Below are 21,758 nucleotides of genomic sequence, written 5' to 3'. Positions count from 1 at the left end.
CCAGCCTTGGTGCACACATACACACACAGTATGTACACACATAGAACACATTCTGCTGCTCAGCTAATCCTAAGCCATTTAACTTTAATGTCTTTAAATAGATAAATGATTAAATGGAGTGAAGTTCAGGCAGAAGAGTTCAATAACTATTCCAATAGATTAAAATCACATTCGTGCTGGGTGCTGCAGTGTGCAGTGCAGAAAGAAATTACACAGCACAGCATTGTAATATAAAACAAATGAAAGAAATCTGTAAAAGGCAGCTATTTAGTTGTTTACTGTGTGTTTTTAATATTTGGTAAAACCATAAATGCTGCAAACACTGATTTAGATGGTAGTGAACGGAGCTGTGATGTTCTAAATGAGAAACAGTAAAACAACAAAAAGAAGTAACATTGCGTTAGCAGAGTTAACTCCAAAGCAAGCACAACTGCTTTAGGAGAACTCTGTCTTCATTACTGGAGCATGTTTGAGATTAGCAGTGGGTTTGTTGACATCATTAAGTTTTAAGGGCAGTGATAACCCGGCTATGGCTGCAGGTTTCCCCCGCTGGTGCCGTGATACTGTTCTCCATTGTCAATAATTCCCATTTCTGTCATGGCTTATGCCGAGGCGGATGGTGAAGTAATTGGATGGACCATGTTGAACCAACATACTGGGGCTCAAAACTCAAAGATCTGTCTAAACTGATGCTTTCCTTTCCCTCCCCCCTACTGTCTGTCTGAGATACAGGCAGTTTTAAAAGACAAAACTGGTGTGAATTAGATAAAATAAATATAGTATAATAGTTAAAGTTGCAGCATCTTATCATATTTTGTGTTGTGTGAGTCAGAGTCCTCCTAGCTAGTGCAGTATACTTTCTTCGAACTGACCAGCGTAAGACGGGCTGCCTGAATGCATAATAATGAACATTAAACATGGAGCACAGACATTTCACCAGAAGAGATGGCCTTGTTGCATATCTCAGTAATGTGCACTCAATTGCAAAATGTAAATATGCTGATGCTAGTAGGACCTATTCCTGTGTATCGGTGATGGATTAGACACACAGATGATTTTGGAGGGGAGAAAATATGAGCTACTTTATGCTTCTGTCACTGCCTTTTTCATTTAGATTTTATCTTAAGTGACCCTAATTTCCATCACCTCCCACAAATGATGCTGTTGCTTCTGCCTTGTTCCCCTTTGCATCAGCTGTTCACTTTCGCAGAAAAAAATGAGCGGGAATCCAAATCACTAACACAAGTAAGTCAATTAGGGTTCTAATATATAGCATTAGTTAGGCACCTTGGCAGCCGGTGATTAAACAGTGATAAATCAGAGCATTAGTGCCCACAGTTACTGTTCCTGCTCTCAAACACCTGCAGGGGACAGCCTCGGATTATGCTGCTATTGTGCTGGACTAATGCTGCATGCATACTCCCACACATGTGAACACAATAGGAAGGAATACCATAGATGGATAGATAGCATGCTTACATGGTCTGTATGCAGACACACACAGCACATGCACACATGCACAAGTCAGCAATATACTGGTGATCCATACAGACCGCATGTCAGTGTGTGCACACCTACACACACGCACACACACACCAAAGCCAGTAGACACTGCACCGCCTCACACACCAACTCTGCAGTGACGCGCGGAGGAAGACGGGAGGCCGCTCTTATTATAATTCAACGTCAGACCAAGTTTGATAAACGTCTACCCCCCACCCCAACCCCCCGACACCCCGGCTCCCCTCCCTCCCCATCTGTCTTTCCCTCCCCTCTTTCACTCTCCCTGGCCCATTTCAGTGGTCTTTATCCACAGTAGGGACCCGTAGATCCGCTTTCTCTCCCCCCCCCCTCTCTCCTCCACCACCACCACCTCCATCTTTGAGATAAAACACTGGCTTTAGATTTCCAGCAGCAGCAGCAGCAGAGGGCTGGCGCTGCAGTTGCGCTGGCACAAATTCAACGTGGGTGCACACAGTGAGTGAGAGAGTGAGAGAGAAAGAGAGAGAGACCTGCCGCATCTTGTGGATTTCTTTGCGAACAAGCCCGTGTACATGGTTCTCCCTGTTTCTTTCTCTCTGTCACACACAGACCAGGAGCTGATTCCAGTTTTCGGAGAAAATGTGGCATCGCACAATAGCGGCAGTCTTTTTTTTACTCAATTCTTTGGGGCACTCGCTGGCAGGCTTTCCAAACCAAATCAACATCGGTAAGTTCAATGGGATGCACTGACTACATATTCATTTTAAAAACATTTACCACAGTCTAAATAGGACACCACTCTTTAAGTCTCAATTAGTCACTGCTTGAGGTTTTATTTTTGTTGTTGTTGTTTGTTTGTTTTTTGCTTAATTCGTTGCCAACTTCACTTCTTACCAACCCAAACTGGGATTTTGCGCGTCTTTGTGGGCGGTTTGTTAAAAAAAATGAATTTATATAATTTTGTCAAAATGAGAATTATGGCGCATTATTTAGTGTGACAATGTATTACACATTTTTTTTCTTGTTTTTTTTTTTTTCTTCCATTGAAATTAACTTACGTACGAGCCTCTGATATAATGCGATCACGCAGTCAGCCTGCCTTTTTAGTGGGATTCGAGATAGAGCAAACGCAGGGTTATGCATGCTGGGGATGGACTAATTAAAGCGCTGTCTTATGTGACATTTTGTTTCCCGTAGGCGGACTGTTCATGCGCTCCACAGTGCAGGAACACAGCGCCTTCAGGTTTGCTGTCCAGCTGTATAACACCAACCAGAATGTGACAGAGAAACCCTTCCACCTCAATTACAATGTTGACAACCTGGAGTCCTCCAACAGTTTCTCCGTCACACATGCCTGTGAGTAGTTCTGCACTGTACCACTGCCTTTCTCTGCACAAGAACAATAAGAAACATTCCTGTTTTAGTACTATTTTTTTTCTGAGGTTGGAATAAAAAGTGCTGCAAGTTCAAGGCTAAAAAAACCAAAACACGCAAACAGTCAAACACATGCGGAGTACATCAAATCATTTTTGCTCTAATAGTCTCGTTGGTAGGCCATTCCAAAAAAAGGACACAGATGTTTATGAGCTGGAAATGGCGTATGAATAAACACAGACACCTGCCAAATGTCTGGCTTAATACTCAAACTCCTCAGTCATAGCATCCAAAATTCACCAGCTGGATTATGGAGCTTGATGGCCCGTAATTAGCCAAACTGATTTTTTTTAATTTAGTCATTCCAGAGAAGCTGATGAGCAGAACTTGGATGAATGTGCTCAAAAGTGCACAGGAAACCCCCCCCCAAAAAACACTGCCACCGTGTTTGTTGGAGTATAGGATGAAAATTAAAATGTTGTGACTGTAAAACAAAAAGTTGTGGAATCAGACAAATAGAATTGAAAACACAAAAAAGATGAGATGTATTTACAAAGGTGAATAAGGAGACATCACTTTACAGGAGTTTAACAATGTTGACACATTCTCTGTTTATCCATGTGCAGGTATACCCCTTTGCAAACTCACCCATCCCACCCCATTAATGTTCAGGGGAGTTTGAATGTCACTTGTCCTTTTATAGTGGCTTTAAATATCACATTAGTGTGTACTAGCTTTATAGTGCTGCAGACTCTTCTATCTTCTCTAAATAGCCCACAGTATCAGCTATAACATTTGCTAATCCATGTAGTCATCTCTGCAAACATGATGCACTCAATAGTAAGCTGCAAAGTGTAAGAATGTCTCATATTTGGTCTACCAGTCCCTCAACTGCCATGTAGGGCACCGAGTTCTGTCTGGAGAATTAATTTGTTATCTTTTGTCTCACCAACTTTGCTTCACACATCACGGTTTAGGATCAGCTGCAGCTCTCCAAACTCTGTCAGCTGCCTTAGAGATGTCTGAGGAACCTAATAAAGTGAGAGTAGAGCTTAAAAAAAGAAAAGAAAAAGAAAGGGCACGAACACAACTACATCCCAGGCTCTCAATCATATTAAATGCTGTTGAGGTCATGTGGTTGGTGGTGAGCGTTAGCAGCTCTCACCGACGACCAGATTGGAGCAGCCTTGAGGAGAAGCTGCAGGCGGATGCAGGTTTACACACATTCACACACTCACACCTTGACACTGCCCGGTTTGACTACAACCTTGCACTGTCAACTGCTGAGCAATTACACTGAAGCAGCTGTGGGGTCAGTGCTCAGCTCAAGGGCACTTCAGCAGTTGCTGTGGAGGAAGAGATGAATATTACACGCTCGGCTTGTCCGGATCAGGGCTAAAGCACAAACTGCAAAGAGTTTGTCCACAGCCGCAACTGACTTTGACTAAACCTGAACCCATTGTTTTTGAAAGAAGCTTAAGGCTTTTCTTAAAGGATAAGAAGAAGAAGAAAGCTGATAATCAGGAGGATTAATTTCAGCCAGATAAGCTGATGCAAGCTTAGCTCAGTACTCTCTTGTTGAAAAAAGACCAGTTAGCAGCTCATTATGCAGACCAGCCAGGCCAGTTTGTGACTAAGGAATTTGCTTGAAAATGCACCAAACTACACAATTCTTATTATAGTAGTCTGGATTGCATAATGCCCCGCTTGCCTGGCAGGTGTCGATGTAGCAAATGAATGTGATGATTATGATTTGACACATTTCTATTTTGGCAAGAATTACACATTAGTCATAGCTGTGCTTTCCTACAGAAAGCCTTGTCAATTTTGATAATATTAGCAAGTGCTGATATGACTGAGATTTTAAATCTGCTCATTTCTTGTGATCCTTGAGACCGTCTACATAGTTCCCTCTTTAAATAAAACAATTGAAAGATAAAAAGGAACAGAGCAATTACTTTTTGCTTTCATCACTTGTTGTGTTTGCTTTGATTCTGAGTGGTTAAAAAAAGCAGGACAACACTACAGACCTCCATCTAGGTCAGTCTGTAACAACCATCGCAAATTCCTAATGGCAAATGTCTCTGTTATTGGCAGTGTGGATCAATAGGTGGAAATCCGTAGTCCAGCAATAGTGTGTGTGCCTGTTTGCTATCCAGTATGGAAAAATCAATTCTCACCAAGCGTTCTTTTTCCTTGTTTTTACCCTCCTCGCTAATATATGACTGATTTTCCAACTGTCCCGAATCTCACATTTGCTGCTTACATTGCAGATATGAAAGTTAACAAACAACAAAACTTGTAAACATCCAATGATCGATTGCAGCAAACAATTTCCAGCCATTGCAACTTGACTGAATTGATTCCGACAAAGAGAACCTCACTGTGCTGTTGTGTTTATTATCTCACCCAATTTGTGGCTGGAGTGAAGCTGCAGGATGTATTGATGTGACACCTTGCCGCAGGCCAGGACTGATTGTGTGCATAAATGCAGAAATGGGAAGGTTATATCCATTAAGACTGAGGTCAGGGCAGGGATAACAGACAGTGGAGACAGACCTGATAGCTTGGCTGGGTAATAAGAGGAGAGTTAAGCTAAATGAGTGTGGGGATTATACTTTCTGCATGTGGTGACAGGCAAGCATTTATTTAACGTTTAATCAATTGAAGTGTTTAGCCTTTCCCTAACTCGCAGTAATTAACACGAGTGTTAAATGCGTGTGAATGAAGAGACATTTCTGAGTGATCCGTAAAAAGCGCATTTTGTGCTTCTGCACCAACAGCATACATTTTCAAGACTGCATTGTTAAAAAAACTTTGATTAAGCTGTCAATATTTCACTGTATTTCTTATTAGGAGTGTTTATTGTGGCTAGTTATCCTTCCTCTGCTATGACTCAACCAGTGTGATGCTGCTCAGACAGAGGCTAATGTAAGAGCACTTCAGTGTGTAGGCAATGTACAGTTCCACTAATGCGCCACAGACCAGTTCATGCAGCCAGATCTCCTCCTCCTCCTGCTCTTCTTTTTCTTCTGCATTGTTGATGCTGCAGTGAATACTTTGACTCACCAAATCCAAATTGGGATATTTTACTTTTGTAAACTGGTATTAACAATAAGCGTGATATTTAAAGAGCTAAATGTTGATGTTGGGGTTAATAATGCACACATAATATTGTATATGTCTCTGTAATTGCTCTCATTTCTCATTGACATGTTAAATCGAATTAATTTGCTAAATGTGAGTAATGACATTATAATCATTTCTTTTCAAATTTCATACAGATGTCGTGATAATATTGTTATCTTGAATTGTGTCTTAGATGTTTTTCCTTCCTACTGTGGCCAAGTGCTTGCTCACAGGGTGTCATCTGATTGTTGGGGCTTTCTCAGTATTATTGTAGGGTCATTACCTTACAATAGAAACTGCCTTGAGGCGACTGCTGTTGTGATGCGACACCATACAAATAAAACTGATTAGGACTGAGAATTAGAATTCTTTTAGCCACATTAATCATGTAGGGAAATACCATTAGTATTATTTCAATGTCTCAAGTGCATGTTTATTCATAAAATGCCTTAAAATGTTCACTTGTTTCTTTTTAGTTAATATGTATGAATTTAAAATGCTTTTAAATAACATTTCTAGCACCAATGTTGCTATTTTTTACCCTGTCTACTTATGTAGATTATGCACTCTAACTTGATTGTTAAGGCAGGATCTATTTTTGAAACAAGTCAGACTTTGATCTATTTTCCAATTTAGAAGGCTATACCAGGAAGAGAACGTCAAATCACAGCAAACCTTATTCATTTATAGTAATGACTGTTTTAGTTTAAATGAATTCAGCTTTTATATATTGTTTTATAGTAACTAGTAATCCATCCCTTATTTATTCCACAACTTGTTCCAACACACTCTGCACTCTCGCACTATAAATGTGCTGCACATGTTGTCAGTTTGGTCTGCTGTCTACTTTGTTCACTGATAGCAAAGAAACAGCCAGGCCAGTGTGTGTTCAAATACTTTGACAATAAAGCTGATTTTGATTCCTTATTTACATGACACCAAATCACAAGTCACTGCTTTATACAGTAATCCAACGATAGCCTGTGAGCAAGCACTTAGTGACAGTAGGAAAGAAGGACTCCCTCTAACAGGAAACAAACCTCAGCAGAACCAGGCTCAGGGAAGGGCTGTGACTGGTCAGTGGTAAGGGGAAAAAATAAGAGAAAGAGGAGATCACAGTGAGACTGGACATGGGCATTTGGCATAGTTTTATTAGTCTATGTAACTGGGAGGAAAATATTTATATTGTTCTTTCTTTTTACTCAAAAACATCTTTAGAGTTTGAGCTCCATCAGACTGTTTTTGTACCTGTGAAAGTACTTAATGGCTACATGCGGTTTGGTAAGATAAACATATTCAGATGATACTGTAGTGGGCGTCAGTAGCTCAGGAGGTAGAGCAGGCCATCTACTAATCAGAAGACTGGTGGTTTAATCCATGGCTACTCCAGTCTGCATGCCAAGTATCCTCAGGCAAATAATAAATATTATAAAGTTTGTATCTGTCTTGTTTGAAACTTGTATGAAAAGCATACAAGAGTGAAAACAGATATAAGATCCCTTGAAAAATTATATAATGAAACTTGTATGTTTTGGATACTTACTAAAACAATATATGAAAGTAATGAGAAAGTGGCCACTTTCATGTGTAAATCATATAAGTTTTTACTATTTCTTTTCCATATGGGAAGATACTAGCCCTAAGTTGCTCTCCAATGCATCCGTTGGAGTGTGAAAGTTAGATAGAATGCACTTAAGCATATAAAAAGTGCTTGGGTGAATGAGGGATGTTGTATAAAGTGTGTAGAAAAGAATCAGTCCACCTTAAATTCCCATTTACTATATAGTGCAGTTCATTTGAAATTTATATCCAAGTGTTTACTTGGAACGTTTTGTAACATTAAAAGGTGTTATTTAAAACCTAGTAAAATGTATTAAATTGGCTTCATCTGTACCTGTAGAGACCTTGTATTTTCTTATACAGGATGAGGAGGGAGAGCAGGGGAGGAACAACAGCACACAACTTCTAGTGTTTATTTCGAATAGAAAGGATCACCTGGTGTGAAAGTCACCTTGTTCTAAGTTGGGTATGTGTTCTGAATGTTTATAACAGTAGGAGCTCTGCAATACAAGGGATAATTCACAGATGTGGGATCTATGCTTGTTTGACTTCTTTCCTGAAGTTTAAAGTTTGATGAAAAGATCAGTACTATTTTCATGTTTGTAGAGTAAGGCTTTGAGCTTGAGCTTAGCACGAACATTGTATATATATTTTGACTTTATTAATTCATAAAAAAAGTAAAAACAACACATTATGTGGTTTTTTTTCTTGGCTAGACATGGAAACTTTCTGTAGATTTGTTATGTCCATGGAGCTGCAAGGCTACAAATGAAAACATATTTCAGTTTCGATCACTATAGGCAAAAGAAGATTGATATTTCTAAACACAGTTATTTATACTGGAACTGGGCAGGCATTGGTGACGACAGCTATGACATTTAGTAAGTCAGAGAAAACAGAAATGGAGGAGCTGGGGTGGAGGTGGGTTGCAAAGCAGCTTGCAGACGTGGAACAATTGTGGGCAGATGGAAGCACCCGAATCGCCCTGCACTGGGCGTGCAGGGCAGTGCAGCATGCAGTGTGGTAATACATCATGTGAAAGGGGAATGAGCCTGACTCTTCAGCTTGTCTGATCTGATGCCATATTTGATTAATTAATTATTGAGCAGCATACATGCTACCCGTGCTACACCGAGCACAGCTAGCTGTGCCCCCCCCGCTTCCAATCTTTGTGTAGCTGAAGTTATCAGAGCATTATATGTTTTAAACATTTGGCACAAATCTTTTCTTTTCTTTTTTTAAGTTACTATAGCAAAACAAACGTGCTGCAATGTGAGCAAGCAATACAAAACAATCTTCATCATAACTCTGAGAACTCATTTAAACAGACAAGTCATGGATGATGCACGAGCATCAGAGACAGGGTTGTCAAATCATTTGGCCCGAGGGTGAGCGTGCTTCATGATAGTTACTATGTTAAGCCATACTCTGCATAGATATAATTAATGTTTATAGAAACGGGTTTTTTTTGTTTTTTTTTAAATATAATAGTGAGGTCACTGATCATCTGAGGACAAAGCATTCCACTCTTGGCTTCAAAGCTTCATTGTGAAATTCTGAATTCAATTATTAAAACTTCACCATGAAAAACACACTCACCACATTTGCTTACATATTTGGCCAGTCAGATGTTTGTGTCTGAAAGCTTTAAATGGAATCTCTCGGTTTGGGAGCCCTTGAACAAAAAAGAGACACTTAGCCAAAAGCATGTCCTTTTATCACGATGCACTGATAAAAATATCTGAGTTACTGCTACTGCAGCCAGAGTCCTGTCAGTTTGGATGACCTGTGCCAAGTTGACAAGTACTCATCGTCAGATTTGTCATGGCATTTTCATGCCATTTATAATGTCTTTAGGAAAATTTTTATCTAACTAAAGAGGCATTTCAGGTGCATACAATATGGTTTTCTAAGCACTTTCACTCACATGAATAGTTGAAATCTTAGTTTAATAAGAGCTTTCAGGGTCCTTTGCTGTGGGGCAAGACATGAGTCATGGTCCATCATGCAGCACAAATGCATTAGGTTTCTATTGAACGAGGGAGTGCTAATGCTAAATAACTACAATAGAGGCATTTAAATATCAGTAGACTGAATGCATACCTGCCAATCATTTGAAAAGAGCAATAAGTATTCAGCCGAATGAGCTCGGCACGATCGTAAGAAATAATCTTATTTGTTGTTTTGCTCAAACTTAGTCAGTCGACCGTGGCCGGTCATAATGCTGCGAAATGGCAGAACAGTGCCGGATAGCTCTGGGGGCAAGCCACTGGAGATGTGCAGTTAGTCTTTCATCCTGTGCATCAGAATGTGCTTACATGTCAGCGCTGTAACACAGCGACGGTGATCACTACTGACAAGCTACAGTGACGCTGCAGCAGTTTGTTGCAGCCTTACACAACGTCCTTCAGCATGGCTACCTCTGAAATCTCTGCCGTTATTCGTTAAATGTTACCTGAAATTATTCAAGGACAACAAGCTGTGCGCGTCACAGAATAATGCACAAGAAAACCAAAGATGCCAGCGGGGCAGTGAATAATTTAGAGAAGCTGCTTTCATGAATTTGTTTAGTTGTATGAGCGTTCAGTCTTGAAGGTAAAGAGGGGAAAAAAATCATATCTTTTCTCCAGTGTTTCTGTGTTTTTTAAACAAGAAAGAATTTGCGGCCCATTTGTTTTCTATTTATATTTGATAGATGAGCCTATTCTCAGTGCTTTCTATTGTGAAACATTTTTCACCTGATATTTCACAATACATTAGTTAGAGCTTGTAAATTGTGCATTTATAACTTCTTCACTCTACTTTTTTAAAACTGAGTATATTGCATTACTCTGTCTATTATAACTATGGTCTTTGGTATTTTTGCAGCATGTGCAAAGGATGCGGAGGTGAAATACATTCAAGTATGTTCACATAATACTCCAGTAGCCACAATCCGTGTGTGTTTATTGCTGCTGCAAATTTCTTTCTGTCATGGTTTAGCATGTGGGAAATCTCCAGTTTTATTTCTCAGATTAGAGCTAATCCAACGAGTGTTGCCTGGCTCTTTGTGTATAATGAATACCTGCAGGGGGCTAACCCACTGGAAGAAAATGTGTGCCTTTATAAAGCTGTAATCTGTAGAGAAGAGGGAATTCCAGCCAACATTCAACAACACTGCCGGAGGAGAAACACCTACTCAGCCTTCAGTCTCTATCATGCCCTGTGCTTTCTCTGTGGTTGGTCAGCTGAGACAAATTGTGCAACAATGCAGACTGTAATGTGGATAAAAATATGATAAGCTTAAATGTCATAACATGGGAATCATTTAAAATGTGCACGCTGTGAATTCAGCCCGACTTTCTTCATTATCAAACATTTACAAAGATGTTTGGGGTTTTTTTAGGTCAAAGTAAACTAGCAGGTCTACACAGGTTAAACAGTAAGAGTGCAGATTAGATCCTGCAAAGAGAGTTGTTATTAGAAAATATAACAAGCACAATGTTTGAATTATTTTTTAATACACTTACTGCAAAAAAGTTGTTTTTAAGCGCGTGGAGAGCATAAATTGCTGCTAATAACTGACATGCTAATGGCCCTGTGAGACCGTTGAGCTAAACGCTAACACCAGCATGCTACATACCCACAGTGACAATGTGGAAATGGAGTAGGTGAAATGTTTTCCACATTCAGTGATTATCTAGTAACCAGTGAGCGCTTGCTTTAGGTTTTTGGCAGCTGCTGTGAAATCGACTGCTAAAGCCCCAATCGCAGAGGCCTAGAGATCAGTCAGTGACCCCTGGCAACCACTAATCGAGAGAGAAAATAGAGTATTCGTCAGACAGCTAGAGAGTGGTTGCTGGCAGCTGTTAAGATAAAATTGATAACAACGACATATACCTGTAGTTTGCATAGATAAGAGGTAAAGATAAACCTTTATTAGTCCCACACGTGGGAAATTTGTTGTGTCACAGCAGAAAGTGGACAGTGCAAAGTTACAGGAGCAAAAATTAAGAAAACAATGGAATAGGATAAGATAAAAAAGAATAACATACTATATACAATAGAATAAAATACTAAATTACACTTAGTGTTATTGCACATGTGCGGATGTGTGTATTTGGTCAGCTACGAAGTCTTTGTTGTGGAGTCTGACTGCAGTAGGAAGGAAAGACCTGCGGAATCCCTCCGTCCCACATCGTGGGTGCCGCAGCCACTGAAGGAGCTGCTCAGTGCTGTCAGAGTCTCCTGCATGGGGTGGGAGATATTGTCCAACAGGGATGACAGCTTAGCCACTATTCTCCTGTCACTCACTACTTCTACTGGGTCCACAGCATCGAAGATATCAAAGACCTGGACCTGTCTGCAAACATTTGCAAACTACTCGCCAAATGGTAGCGCAACTGTGAAAAGTGCAATGCAGCCTAAAAATGGGGACGCTGTCGCTTGCAATAGTACAAGGTGCTGATTTAGTTTAAAGGTGAATGCTCACTGTTTCCATTTTGTGTCTCAGGCTCAGTTTGTGTTGCAGTTTCACCGCAGCTCGGCGTGTGAATGGGAAGTATTTGTACACAAGTTGGTGTCTACCGTGCAAACCCTGGGTTAACAATCCAAGATGACGACAGTGAATCTTTAAAACTTTTGATCTATACTGTAACTGTTGTGTATTTTAGACTTGTTAAATAAGCCATTCACACAGCACTGACAGGCTCTGTCCATGGACATGCTGTAGCGGTGTTTTTAACCACAAAAAAACAAGTATTTAATGTTTCACTAGTGATGCATGAATGGCTCAAACTCGCTAAGAAGCAAAACATATCGTGTTTTTCCTTGCTTATCTGACTTTATTACTGAAACACACTCAACTCGAGAGTGATGTCACTCTGATGTCCGAGATATCTGGAGCATGGCCTGTGTGCCCAAGGCCTTATCTTTTCATTTTTTAAATCGTAACATTTGCTAATTAGCACTGAGCTAAAGTATAACTGTCGCCAATAGATATTTGACCATAAGATGTTGGGGAAATTAACAATGACCAATGGTGATGAAACTTAGTGATCAAGTGATAACTTAGTTTCATCATGAGATGAGGTAGTTTGTAGCAAATTAATCATTATAGATTATTTATTTTTGATACAATAAATAACTCCATGAAATTGAAGATGCCCTTATCGGCTTTAATAATGAAGTCATGAAGTTTGATTTGCTACTTTATTTTTTTAGTTCCTTCTATTTATTTACTTTCCATTTCATTCTTCATTTATTTCTTTGCTTGTTTATCTTCTTTAATTTTTCATTTGATTTGTGAATATATTCTTTACTTAATGCATTTTTTCTGTACTTATGTTCATCATATCTTTTATAGACACAAAGGAGAAGACACAGTGAAATTAAATAATAAGCGATAAGTCTCAGTTGTAGTGAGATGTTGAGTAAGCCATGACAGTTTGTGAAACGCAGTCACCTCTCCTTTTCCTGCTTAGAGGAAAAGCCAGAGGACAAGCAAAGCCAATAGGACAGTCTGACTATAACTATAAATGTTTTTCATGACCATCTGTGAGCTACAGGATCAAAGTGCCGGGTGACTAACTTTCAGAAAGACATCATAGGCTTAGACACAATTATACTGAATTGACATTAATAGAAATTCTCTTTAATTTTGCTGCCCTACTGTGTTGACAGAAAAGTGTTCTGACACAAACCTGCTGTTATTCAGGTGGAAATGTGATCCTAAAAGTGTAACTGCAAGTCTGTCTGCAACCCTCGCCTTTCATTTTCATACATAAAAGTCAAAACTGGATTGCAGGATTGGGCTTTCTGCTGTGCCCTTCACTATAACCTACATGCTCTAACTTGCCCAAAAATGCTTGAAGGATCAAGCTGTCCAAATAAAAAAAGAAAACAAAATCTTTTGATCAAATAACCATAATGGCTTTATAAAGGATAGCGCCACAAATCTAATCAAACACTCCTATTTTGTGCTTTAAAAGCAGACAGCTGTGGTTATGCAGTACGTGCTTACTGTTCTATAAAGGACTTCCAGTTTCTTGTAGCATTTGTGCCTTATGACCTTAAACATCTGTTGTCAGACTTGGCCTTTTATTTGACATGCTTCCACTTATGCTTCCAAACCTAGGCTGCTTTGTTCTTTCCACTAGTGCTGAGGAAAACTGAATTGCAGACTTTTCACATCTTGCCGTTGAAGCGTCTAAAAATAGAGTTCTTTTTTTGAGCCTGTGCACAACAGCACATGAATTGTTAGACATGTTAGACTGGGGTATTAATTGGGAAAAAAAAATATAGACTGCATTTCACACAGTTGTTGTAATTATAGGATTTTTGACATCATGTGCTGCAAAAAAATACTGTTGATGAATGTTTTCAACTTGCAGCTCAGATACAAGCATACTGCAATAAAGCATCTACAGAATATTATAATCACTCTGTATAGATAGTGATTCTACCTCTTCAGCCTCTACTGATAAGTGCATGCATAGTGGGCTTAAACCACTTTATGATCACATTAACGGCTTTTACCGGTAGTTTTGCATCATATACGTCATCAGATATAAATATTCAAGATAATTCTGTTTGCATCCTGTCCAGCTAAAACATCCAACAGATGCTGCCAGGATGCACATTACCTAGAATAACAGAAAGACATGCTAGCTGTTTGCTCTTCAGCTTAGCGTCCAGCTTGTTTCCATTAGGAAACAATGAATTCACTGAGTGAATGCTGGTTATATGCATACTGCTAACAAAACAAAGGGAACACTCACAATATAAAACCAAGCTTGTTAAACTTCAGGGATATCAATCTATCCAGTTAGGAAACAAACCCTTGTGGGTCCATTTTACCTGCTTTGGTGCAAATGAAAGTGACAACAGGTGCACTGTAGAGGCAACAACAAGAGAACCTCCCCGCAGAAGGGAATGGTTTAGTAGGAGGTGGTCACAAACCACTGCACTCCCCTTAACCTGCCTGAGTGATTTTTCCAGTTTTGCTTTTTTTCAGTGTCCTATAAGAGGGTACCTGCAGTCGATTCAGATTACACAGGTTGTCCAACTCCTCCAGAAATGCACATCCAAACCTCTGTTACAGAAAGATCTGCTGCATCTCTCCGCGCAGTCTCAAAAACACAAAGAACATACCAGAAGACGGGGCATTGCATGAACAGAACTGGAAGGGCATCAACCCGGCAACATGACGGGTATCTGTTTCCTTGTCCCAGGGAAAACAGGAGGATCACTGGCAGAGCACTACAGCATTACCTCCAGTTGGCTACTGATGTCCATATTTTTGATTAGATTTCCCTAGAAAGCCAGACATCCTTTAGTGGGAACTTTGCTCGCAGCTCATCTGGCATTTTTTCTGAGAACACAAGAACTGGCAGGAACACCACTGGCACCTCATTTTCTTTATAGGTGAAGATTTCTACTTTTCTAACATGTAGGAGGTTCAGAGGGTCTGGAGATGCTGTGGTGAACGTCATGCTGCCCTCAACATTATCCAACATGACTGGTTGGGTAGTGGTGTTTGGGCACACACAGACCTCCAATTGCTAGTTGAAAATATCCTAACTGCTGTTAGATACTGTGATGAAATCCTCCGACCGTTTGTCAGACCTTATGCTGGTGCAGTGGACCCTGGGTTGCTCCTGATGGAGGACAATTTCCGGCTTCATGTGAACAGTGTGTAGACAGCTCTTGAACAATGAAGATCATTGACTGTCTGTAATGTTCCTTAGAACAGAATCCAATTGAGATCCTCTGTAATGTTATGTATCAGTATAAAAGACACTGACAAATAGCACCATACGCTGCCCAGAAGCGAACTCAACTCATAATCCAAATTTTGAGAAGGGATCCCCTAAGACACCATCAACTGTCTCATCAGGCGTGTGCCCAGATGTTGTCTGGAACGCACACAGACTCAAAGGTCAGCCTGTGATTTTTTTTTTTACTTTGACTTTTGGTGTGATTTTCAATCCAGCTCTCAAAGTAATGATGTTCATGGTTTCAAGCCCTTGATGATCTTCTGGCATTTCCTGTTACACCACCTGAGTTGGTGAATATGTTCAGTGTTTCTAGTTTCTCTTTGACCCTGTCCTTTACAAGCTGGCACAGCTGCATGTTGTATTTTGTTCACTGGCTTCTTCATTTAGTGAACATGTGACCCTGTGACAGCGCAGAACAGGTATCCCCATGTGGCATAAACCAATGTGACTTCCCTCACGTCCCTGTGTAAAACAATCTGAAGCCCTCCTGCTTTCCTCTGCTCTTGCAGACACAGCTCTTTGGCAGTGGAAAAGTAACTTCCTGCCAGGCAGAAGTAAACACATTAAGAGGTTATTTAATATTGTCACAAAAAATAAAACTGTTGTCCTGACTTTGTTCACATGCAGCACCCAATCCTCTCAAACCTCACAGCTCTGAACAGTGAAGCTCAACTCCTCATCGCAGCACGAGTTATCCACTGTTTATTTCTTCATTCTTACTGTCTTATGCGCATGAAGTTCAATTTCCTTAATGCGTCTGCTGTTCGCTTCTCAGGCGAGGACAGCAGCTCACCTCTATTTCCATTCTGAGATAGAGCTATAAGAATCCAGTTTAAAGGCTCAGATCTGCTGTGCACATACAGGTTCATCCCACCAACAGCAATTTTGATGATGGACTCAGACTAAAAAAAAAGAAAAAGAGAAGACGTGACGGTGTTGGTGTTACTGGAGCTGCTGTGTGTACCTCTTCAGCTTGAAAAGGTGAAGAGAATTAGAGGGTGAGGGGTAAAAGAGAGAGAGGCAACAGTGACAGACAGATGTGGGTGTTTGTTAGGTGATGAATAAGATGAGAGTCGACAAAGGGTGAAGAGAGCTGAATTTCTCCAGCTGGATATTAATCATGGATGGAAGGCCTGTGTTAGTATTCTGAACAGAAACGCACAGAGCAGTAAAATAGCTTCACTTCACCACTGTAATAAAGTCAATGATGCGTAACTTCATTTCTGACCGTGATCAGGGGAATTTACTGTAGTTGGCTGGTGTTTACAGCTTCATGAGCCCAAATATATGATTTCATTAGTCCTTTGGGAGAACAGACTGTCCGTTTAACCTTGACAATCAAAAGATAATGCAGTCATTTTGCCAATAGGATCGGATGATTTTCGATGAGCTGAGAGGTGTTTATTTATGGCAGCGTGCTATTTTGCATGAATAACACGAGCTGGATGTTGCTGTGAATCTGTAATTTGAGGTGAAGCATGCTGATTTTAAAAGGAATCGATCTTTTCTGACATTTATTCTGGCTTTTTTTTGCTTAAATGTTTGAGTGCAGCAGCCCCTTGATTATATAACAGGTGCACTGTGGCCATCCAAGACGCACACAGGCTGATCTGATGATAAAATGAGAGAGGGAGAGATGACTGAACCGAATCATCAACTATGTGTGGGTGACGGAATGGCTGTCTTAATGGAAAAGTCAAACGAACAGAAGCAAATGGTGAAAACATCCAGCAAATAACACATGAAATCGCAGATCTGTGAAATTATTTTACTCTGACTGCAATCATAAAAACTTAAAACTTAAAAACTCTTGTTTTTATTTGACCAATCATTTCTAGACTTTAACTCCTAGTTTAGACTATATGTAGTTTTTCAACATTCCCTCAAAATCCACTCAGACATAAAAGTAACAATGGTAGAAAAGTACACGTGTAAAATTGTTTTATGAAGCTTTTGATTTTATATGCATTTATATTTGCTTCTGCATGTGCTGCATTTCTTGGTGCATTAGGCAGAGCATACAGTCTAAGGTCATGCATGCGCATTCTCGTGTGCCCGACAACGTAAACAGGACTTTCTCATGAGTAAAACACTACTGAAGGATAAAAACGCCCGTTTTCCATCAGTGATTCGTGAGTCACGATGATTTAATGCGTGAATTAATGCAATGTGCATCCTGAATCCTGACGAGTGGAATAGGCCACCAGCTGTTTCTTTGCAATAAATTATGCTTAATTTCAGAAGAAGCACAAATTATTTTTTATTTATACAATTTGCTAATGAGATTTGCTATTATTTATATTTTGTTATGATTTCTTGAGCCTGTGCCGTGCATGTGTGTAATCAAAGTTTCTATCAATAAATCAAATGCTTCCCGTTGGTTGAAAACATGCACTAAACGCGCTCCACTTCCTCATCTAAACCAATCAGATTGTGTGTGCCCACATATAACCATCTTACGTGACCTCTGTTGCAGAGGTTGTTGCTATATATGGTTGTTGGCCTTGTCCACGGGCATATTTTAGATGGGAGCTGGACCTCAAGATATGCATGTGTATTTAAGCATTTGACAGTGAAATCTGACTAGTGGAAGTCTGCTGTGGGGCAGAGCAAGCTGACCAGTAAGAACAGATAGGGTGCTCACTGGGAGGGAGGCCTTAAAGAGACAGACAGAGGCTGAATGCAGGGGTTGACAGGGAAATATGCACAGCCGGTTTCCTTTAGATGTCTTGTTTTTGATGCAAATTACTGAACAATATGTATGTGACTTGATTTTCTATTTAAAGAATAACCTCTTTGTTCCTTCATTTTGTACAGAAACTCAAAATGAAATAAGAGAAATTTACACTTTATTGATAATACTCTATGCTGTAACTGTAATGCTAAAATCCAAACATTTCTAGCCTCATTTAATACTTATTAGTGTTTCTGTGCGGCTTCACTGAGCAGCGTTGTGACCTGTGCGGGGCAGAGGGTCAGAAATATCAGAGCAGGTCTGCTGCACTGACCAACATTTCCTTCAGTCATTACTAATATTAGGACGGCTGTCATGCCTCTGATTTAATCCTCCTTGGTGGCACTGAACCAGTTTATTATACACAAATAAAATGAAATACTTAACACCTTGTAAGACTCGGTGTCTGTTTAGTGTTTGTGGCCGCGGCTCATTTCCATAGGCCCACAGATGGCAACAGATAGGCCTTGTTGTAAATCTTTTATACAGCGGCAGCACAGCCCACCGCTCGAACATTTGGACGCTCATGTGTCAGGATATTTGTCCATTAAGAGCCGTGGCCAGTGCACTGACTTCCCCATTATTTCTAGTTGATTACCCAAGCAGTTGCATTTACAGCAAGGATAAGTGAAGGGCACCGGGCAGCAGAGCATTGCCATAGGGAGCAGGCATCCCGCGTGAGGCCCATTTATTCAGATAGCCGCTGCTTCACTTGCAAGATTAACAGCATAAATAATTCCCTCTCATCTCAACCTTACATTGAATTTTTTTTTTTATTTCTGCACAGGGACTCAGCAGCTTTAACTTTCAGTATGTCACAGCGATTATTGACATCTCTTCTGAAATTAGGAGGAACTTGGCATAAATCTTTGTTTGAGTCCATGACCTGAACCTGTTCTTTGTCCTTTGCACTAGTCTGCTCCCAGTTCTCCCGAGGAGTTTACGCCATCTTCGGCTTCTACGACAGGAAGTCCATGAACACGCTGACCTCCTTCTGCGGGGCACTGCACACCTCCTTCATTACTCCCAGCTTTCCCATCGACGCCGACGTGCAGTTTGTCATCCAGATGAGGCCCAGTTTGCGAGGAGCTGTTCTCAGCCTGCTGGACCATTACAAGTGGGAGAAGTTCGTCTACCTTTACGACACTGACAGAGGTGAGAGCGGTTATGGCCGGGAAAGCATGCTTGTGTACACCTTTGCAAATGCCACAAGCTTCAGCAACGTTTAGGAGTAGAATGTCTCACTGCAGGAGAAAGTGGATTAAGTTATCGCCATCCCTGCTCAGGCAAACACGTTATTATACAGGCTATAAGATTTGTCTTTAATATGTAAATCCCTTATCCCCAATCCTCATTCTAAGTGGTTTGATACATTTTAATCTTTGTCAGTAATGATCCCAAATTGCTTCAGTGTGCGACTGAATCCTGCTCACAGAGGCGCTCAATAGTTTCTTGCTTCCGAGAAATGAGTCATTCACAGGTGCTGCTGATTCTGCTGCAGTACTATGACTGCAGCCGCCCGAGTCTCTAATCCTAGGCACTCGCTGATTATCATTTAGCTCTAATTGGATTATTTAAAGACGGAGCACAACACCCTCCAACTTCTGCATGTGTTTTATGCCCTCTCGCTCCCCTCATGTGGGCCAACTATTTGCAGACTTGGGTCCCCCGAGAGGTAGCATGCAGTCACAATCTGTCTGTACAAACTGGACCATAAACTGATCGCAGACTTGCTGTCACAGTAAAGCTACAGAGCACAGTGTCAAATCAAACGTATTTTCAAATCGTCCGTTGCAAATAAATTAGAAGATGCAGGAGATGCCGTTTTCCGGCTTCAGTGTCTGCTCTTAAATGTGCCAAACTGTTCAAGAGCTGTGCATCCAAGTATTTTTAAACTGACACAGAGAATTTCTAGGACAGGAGTGCACTCCTTTTTCGCTTCCCCCTGCCTCACGTTTATATATTTCCAGCTCAGGTGTCTGATCCACCGCTCGGTGATGAATCTGATCGCAGAAGCTGATGGTTGTCCAATCATCAGCTTCTGCGACGATTGTGGATGAGAAAAAAGTGATTAATGAGTTTGTAACCTCTCCATGGCAAAATCAACCTTCTCAGAAGTGTATCCCAATTTGGCCTTTAGAGCTCCGCTTGACTTTGTTGGCCTCTTTCACCTGCTGTGCTGAGGCTGATGGGCCACCATCTGTAATACTTTGCTCATTTCCACAGCACCACACAGTGTAAACACTACAGTTTAGGATGGATTTCCACAAGCTGCACAGCTTGTGTTTGTTGAGAGACTAGTTAGCCATCCTATTTTGGCTCGAGGTCCCATCCTGCTCTTCCCATCAAGGCTGTGGAGCAATATAGCCACCACTCATCCAAATGTCACTTTAATCTTCATTATAAAAAGAGGGCCTCTATTTAGGGCCCTAAGAGGGATTGGCAGGGGGCACTCAAGAGATGCTTGTGTGAATAGCTTTGGATGGTTTGTGGGGCAATATGACAGTAATATGCTGCAGAGGCATTTTACAGTGATATGTGTTATGTCTGTCCCTTAACAAGACACAGCCTTTTATTAGAGCAAAAGCAAAGGCATCTTAGGGGCAGCTATAAATGGGGAATGTCTTTTAAATTAGATTTTCCCCACAGCTCACATCAAGCACTTTATTTAATCACTTTAAGCATAATTATGAAGAAATACAAGACATTTTTTCACACAGTTTCTCCCCACCTGGAATTTTTGTACTTATTGGACAACCACCATAAATAACGGTGAATATAAGAGTTGTATGGACAAATGTAAGACAATTGGATGTATGTTGGCAACTATTTGTTTTCTAAGAGATCATGTTTTTCTGCCTTTTTGGTTCTTTAAAAAGCGACTGTAGTACTCACCAGCCTCAAATTAATTACATTTATGCTTCTGGACACACATGCAGAAATAATATAGCAACATGATGTATATGAAGTTAGTAGGTTTCACCTTAAAACAGATCAAGCATATCTTGCACACATAGAATTTTATGTCCTTGTGAAACTTTTTCATGACTGTTGCAGTGGTTGTAGAGTGGCTTTGATAAAACTAGTAGCAGACCCTAGGGTAAAGTCCTTGAACTGGCAGGATTTATATGGGGCACACCTTAACAGCCTCAAGTCAACTTACAAATTGGAGCCATTAAAACAGTGCTGGGATGTTCTATTAGCCTCTCAAAATTGTTGCTCCTGTCTATGGTAAGTGAATATTAATAATATTAATGAATGGTGTAGCCCTGCCCTGTGTATACTTGTCTGACTGTTTAAACATTTCATAATAAAAAAGCCAGCTATTTTTTTGAAAAGAAGTGTATTTGGGGTAAAATTATTAGACTTATATTCTATACATGTGACCGAATTTTAGATTTTGTTGTGTTCCTTAGTTAATTTGGTCATACAGTCTTTGCTGTCTCTTTTTGTGTAATTTTTAATTAAAAAAAAACAGAAAGAAACTTTTTTTATTAACAACTTAGCTCAACACGGGGTACCTCATCCACTCGGCTAGGCTAACTTTGGAGACCTTTGGAGGACAACCCTGCTAACTGTAATGTTCAGTCCTGTCTCCATAAACTGCTTGTGTACTATTATAATGAGTTCTTCTATGTTTGGTGGATTATGCTTATAGTTTGGTTGCTAAAGTTGTATTTTATTAAACTTCATGTCAGATTGATAAAGCTTCGACACCATCA

General features: G+C 40.3%; 1 protein-coding gene across 7 annotated transcripts in view; it reads left to right on the top strand.

Annotated features, from left to right (window-relative positions):
• The first annotated feature begins 1,831 nt into the window (after window positions 1-1,831).
• The window catches only part of LOC120734151 (glutamate receptor 3), a 74,818-nt gene continuing 54,891 nt past the window's right edge, over window positions 1,832-21,758 (top strand). For 5 of the 7 annotated variants that reach the window (XM_040032745.1, XM_040032742.1, XM_040032743.1 and 2 more), the window contains exons 1-3: window positions 1,833-2,209; window positions 2,680-2,838; window positions 18,952-19,191. In XM_040032745.1, coding sequence (XP_039888679.1) covers window positions 2,122-2,209; window positions 2,680-2,838; window positions 18,952-19,191 — 487 coding nt within the window. In that variant the 5' untranslated portion in view covers window positions 1,833-2,121. Of the gene's footprint in view, window positions 2,210-2,679; window positions 2,839-18,951; window positions 19,192-21,758 lie in introns of all 7 variants that reach the window. The other 2 variants (XR_005695975.1, XM_040032744.1) reach the window with 2 other exon arrangements.

This window comes from Simochromis diagramma, unplaced genomic scaffold, assembly GCF_900408965.1.
Source record: "Simochromis diagramma unplaced genomic scaffold, fSimDia1.1 OVJJ01000216.1, whole genome shotgun sequence".
In the NCBI taxonomy this organism is placed as follows: domain Eukaryota; kingdom Metazoa; phylum Chordata; class Actinopteri; order Cichliformes; family Cichlidae; genus Simochromis; species Simochromis diagramma.
This window is presented reverse-complemented; position numbering and strand designations above follow the sequence as displayed.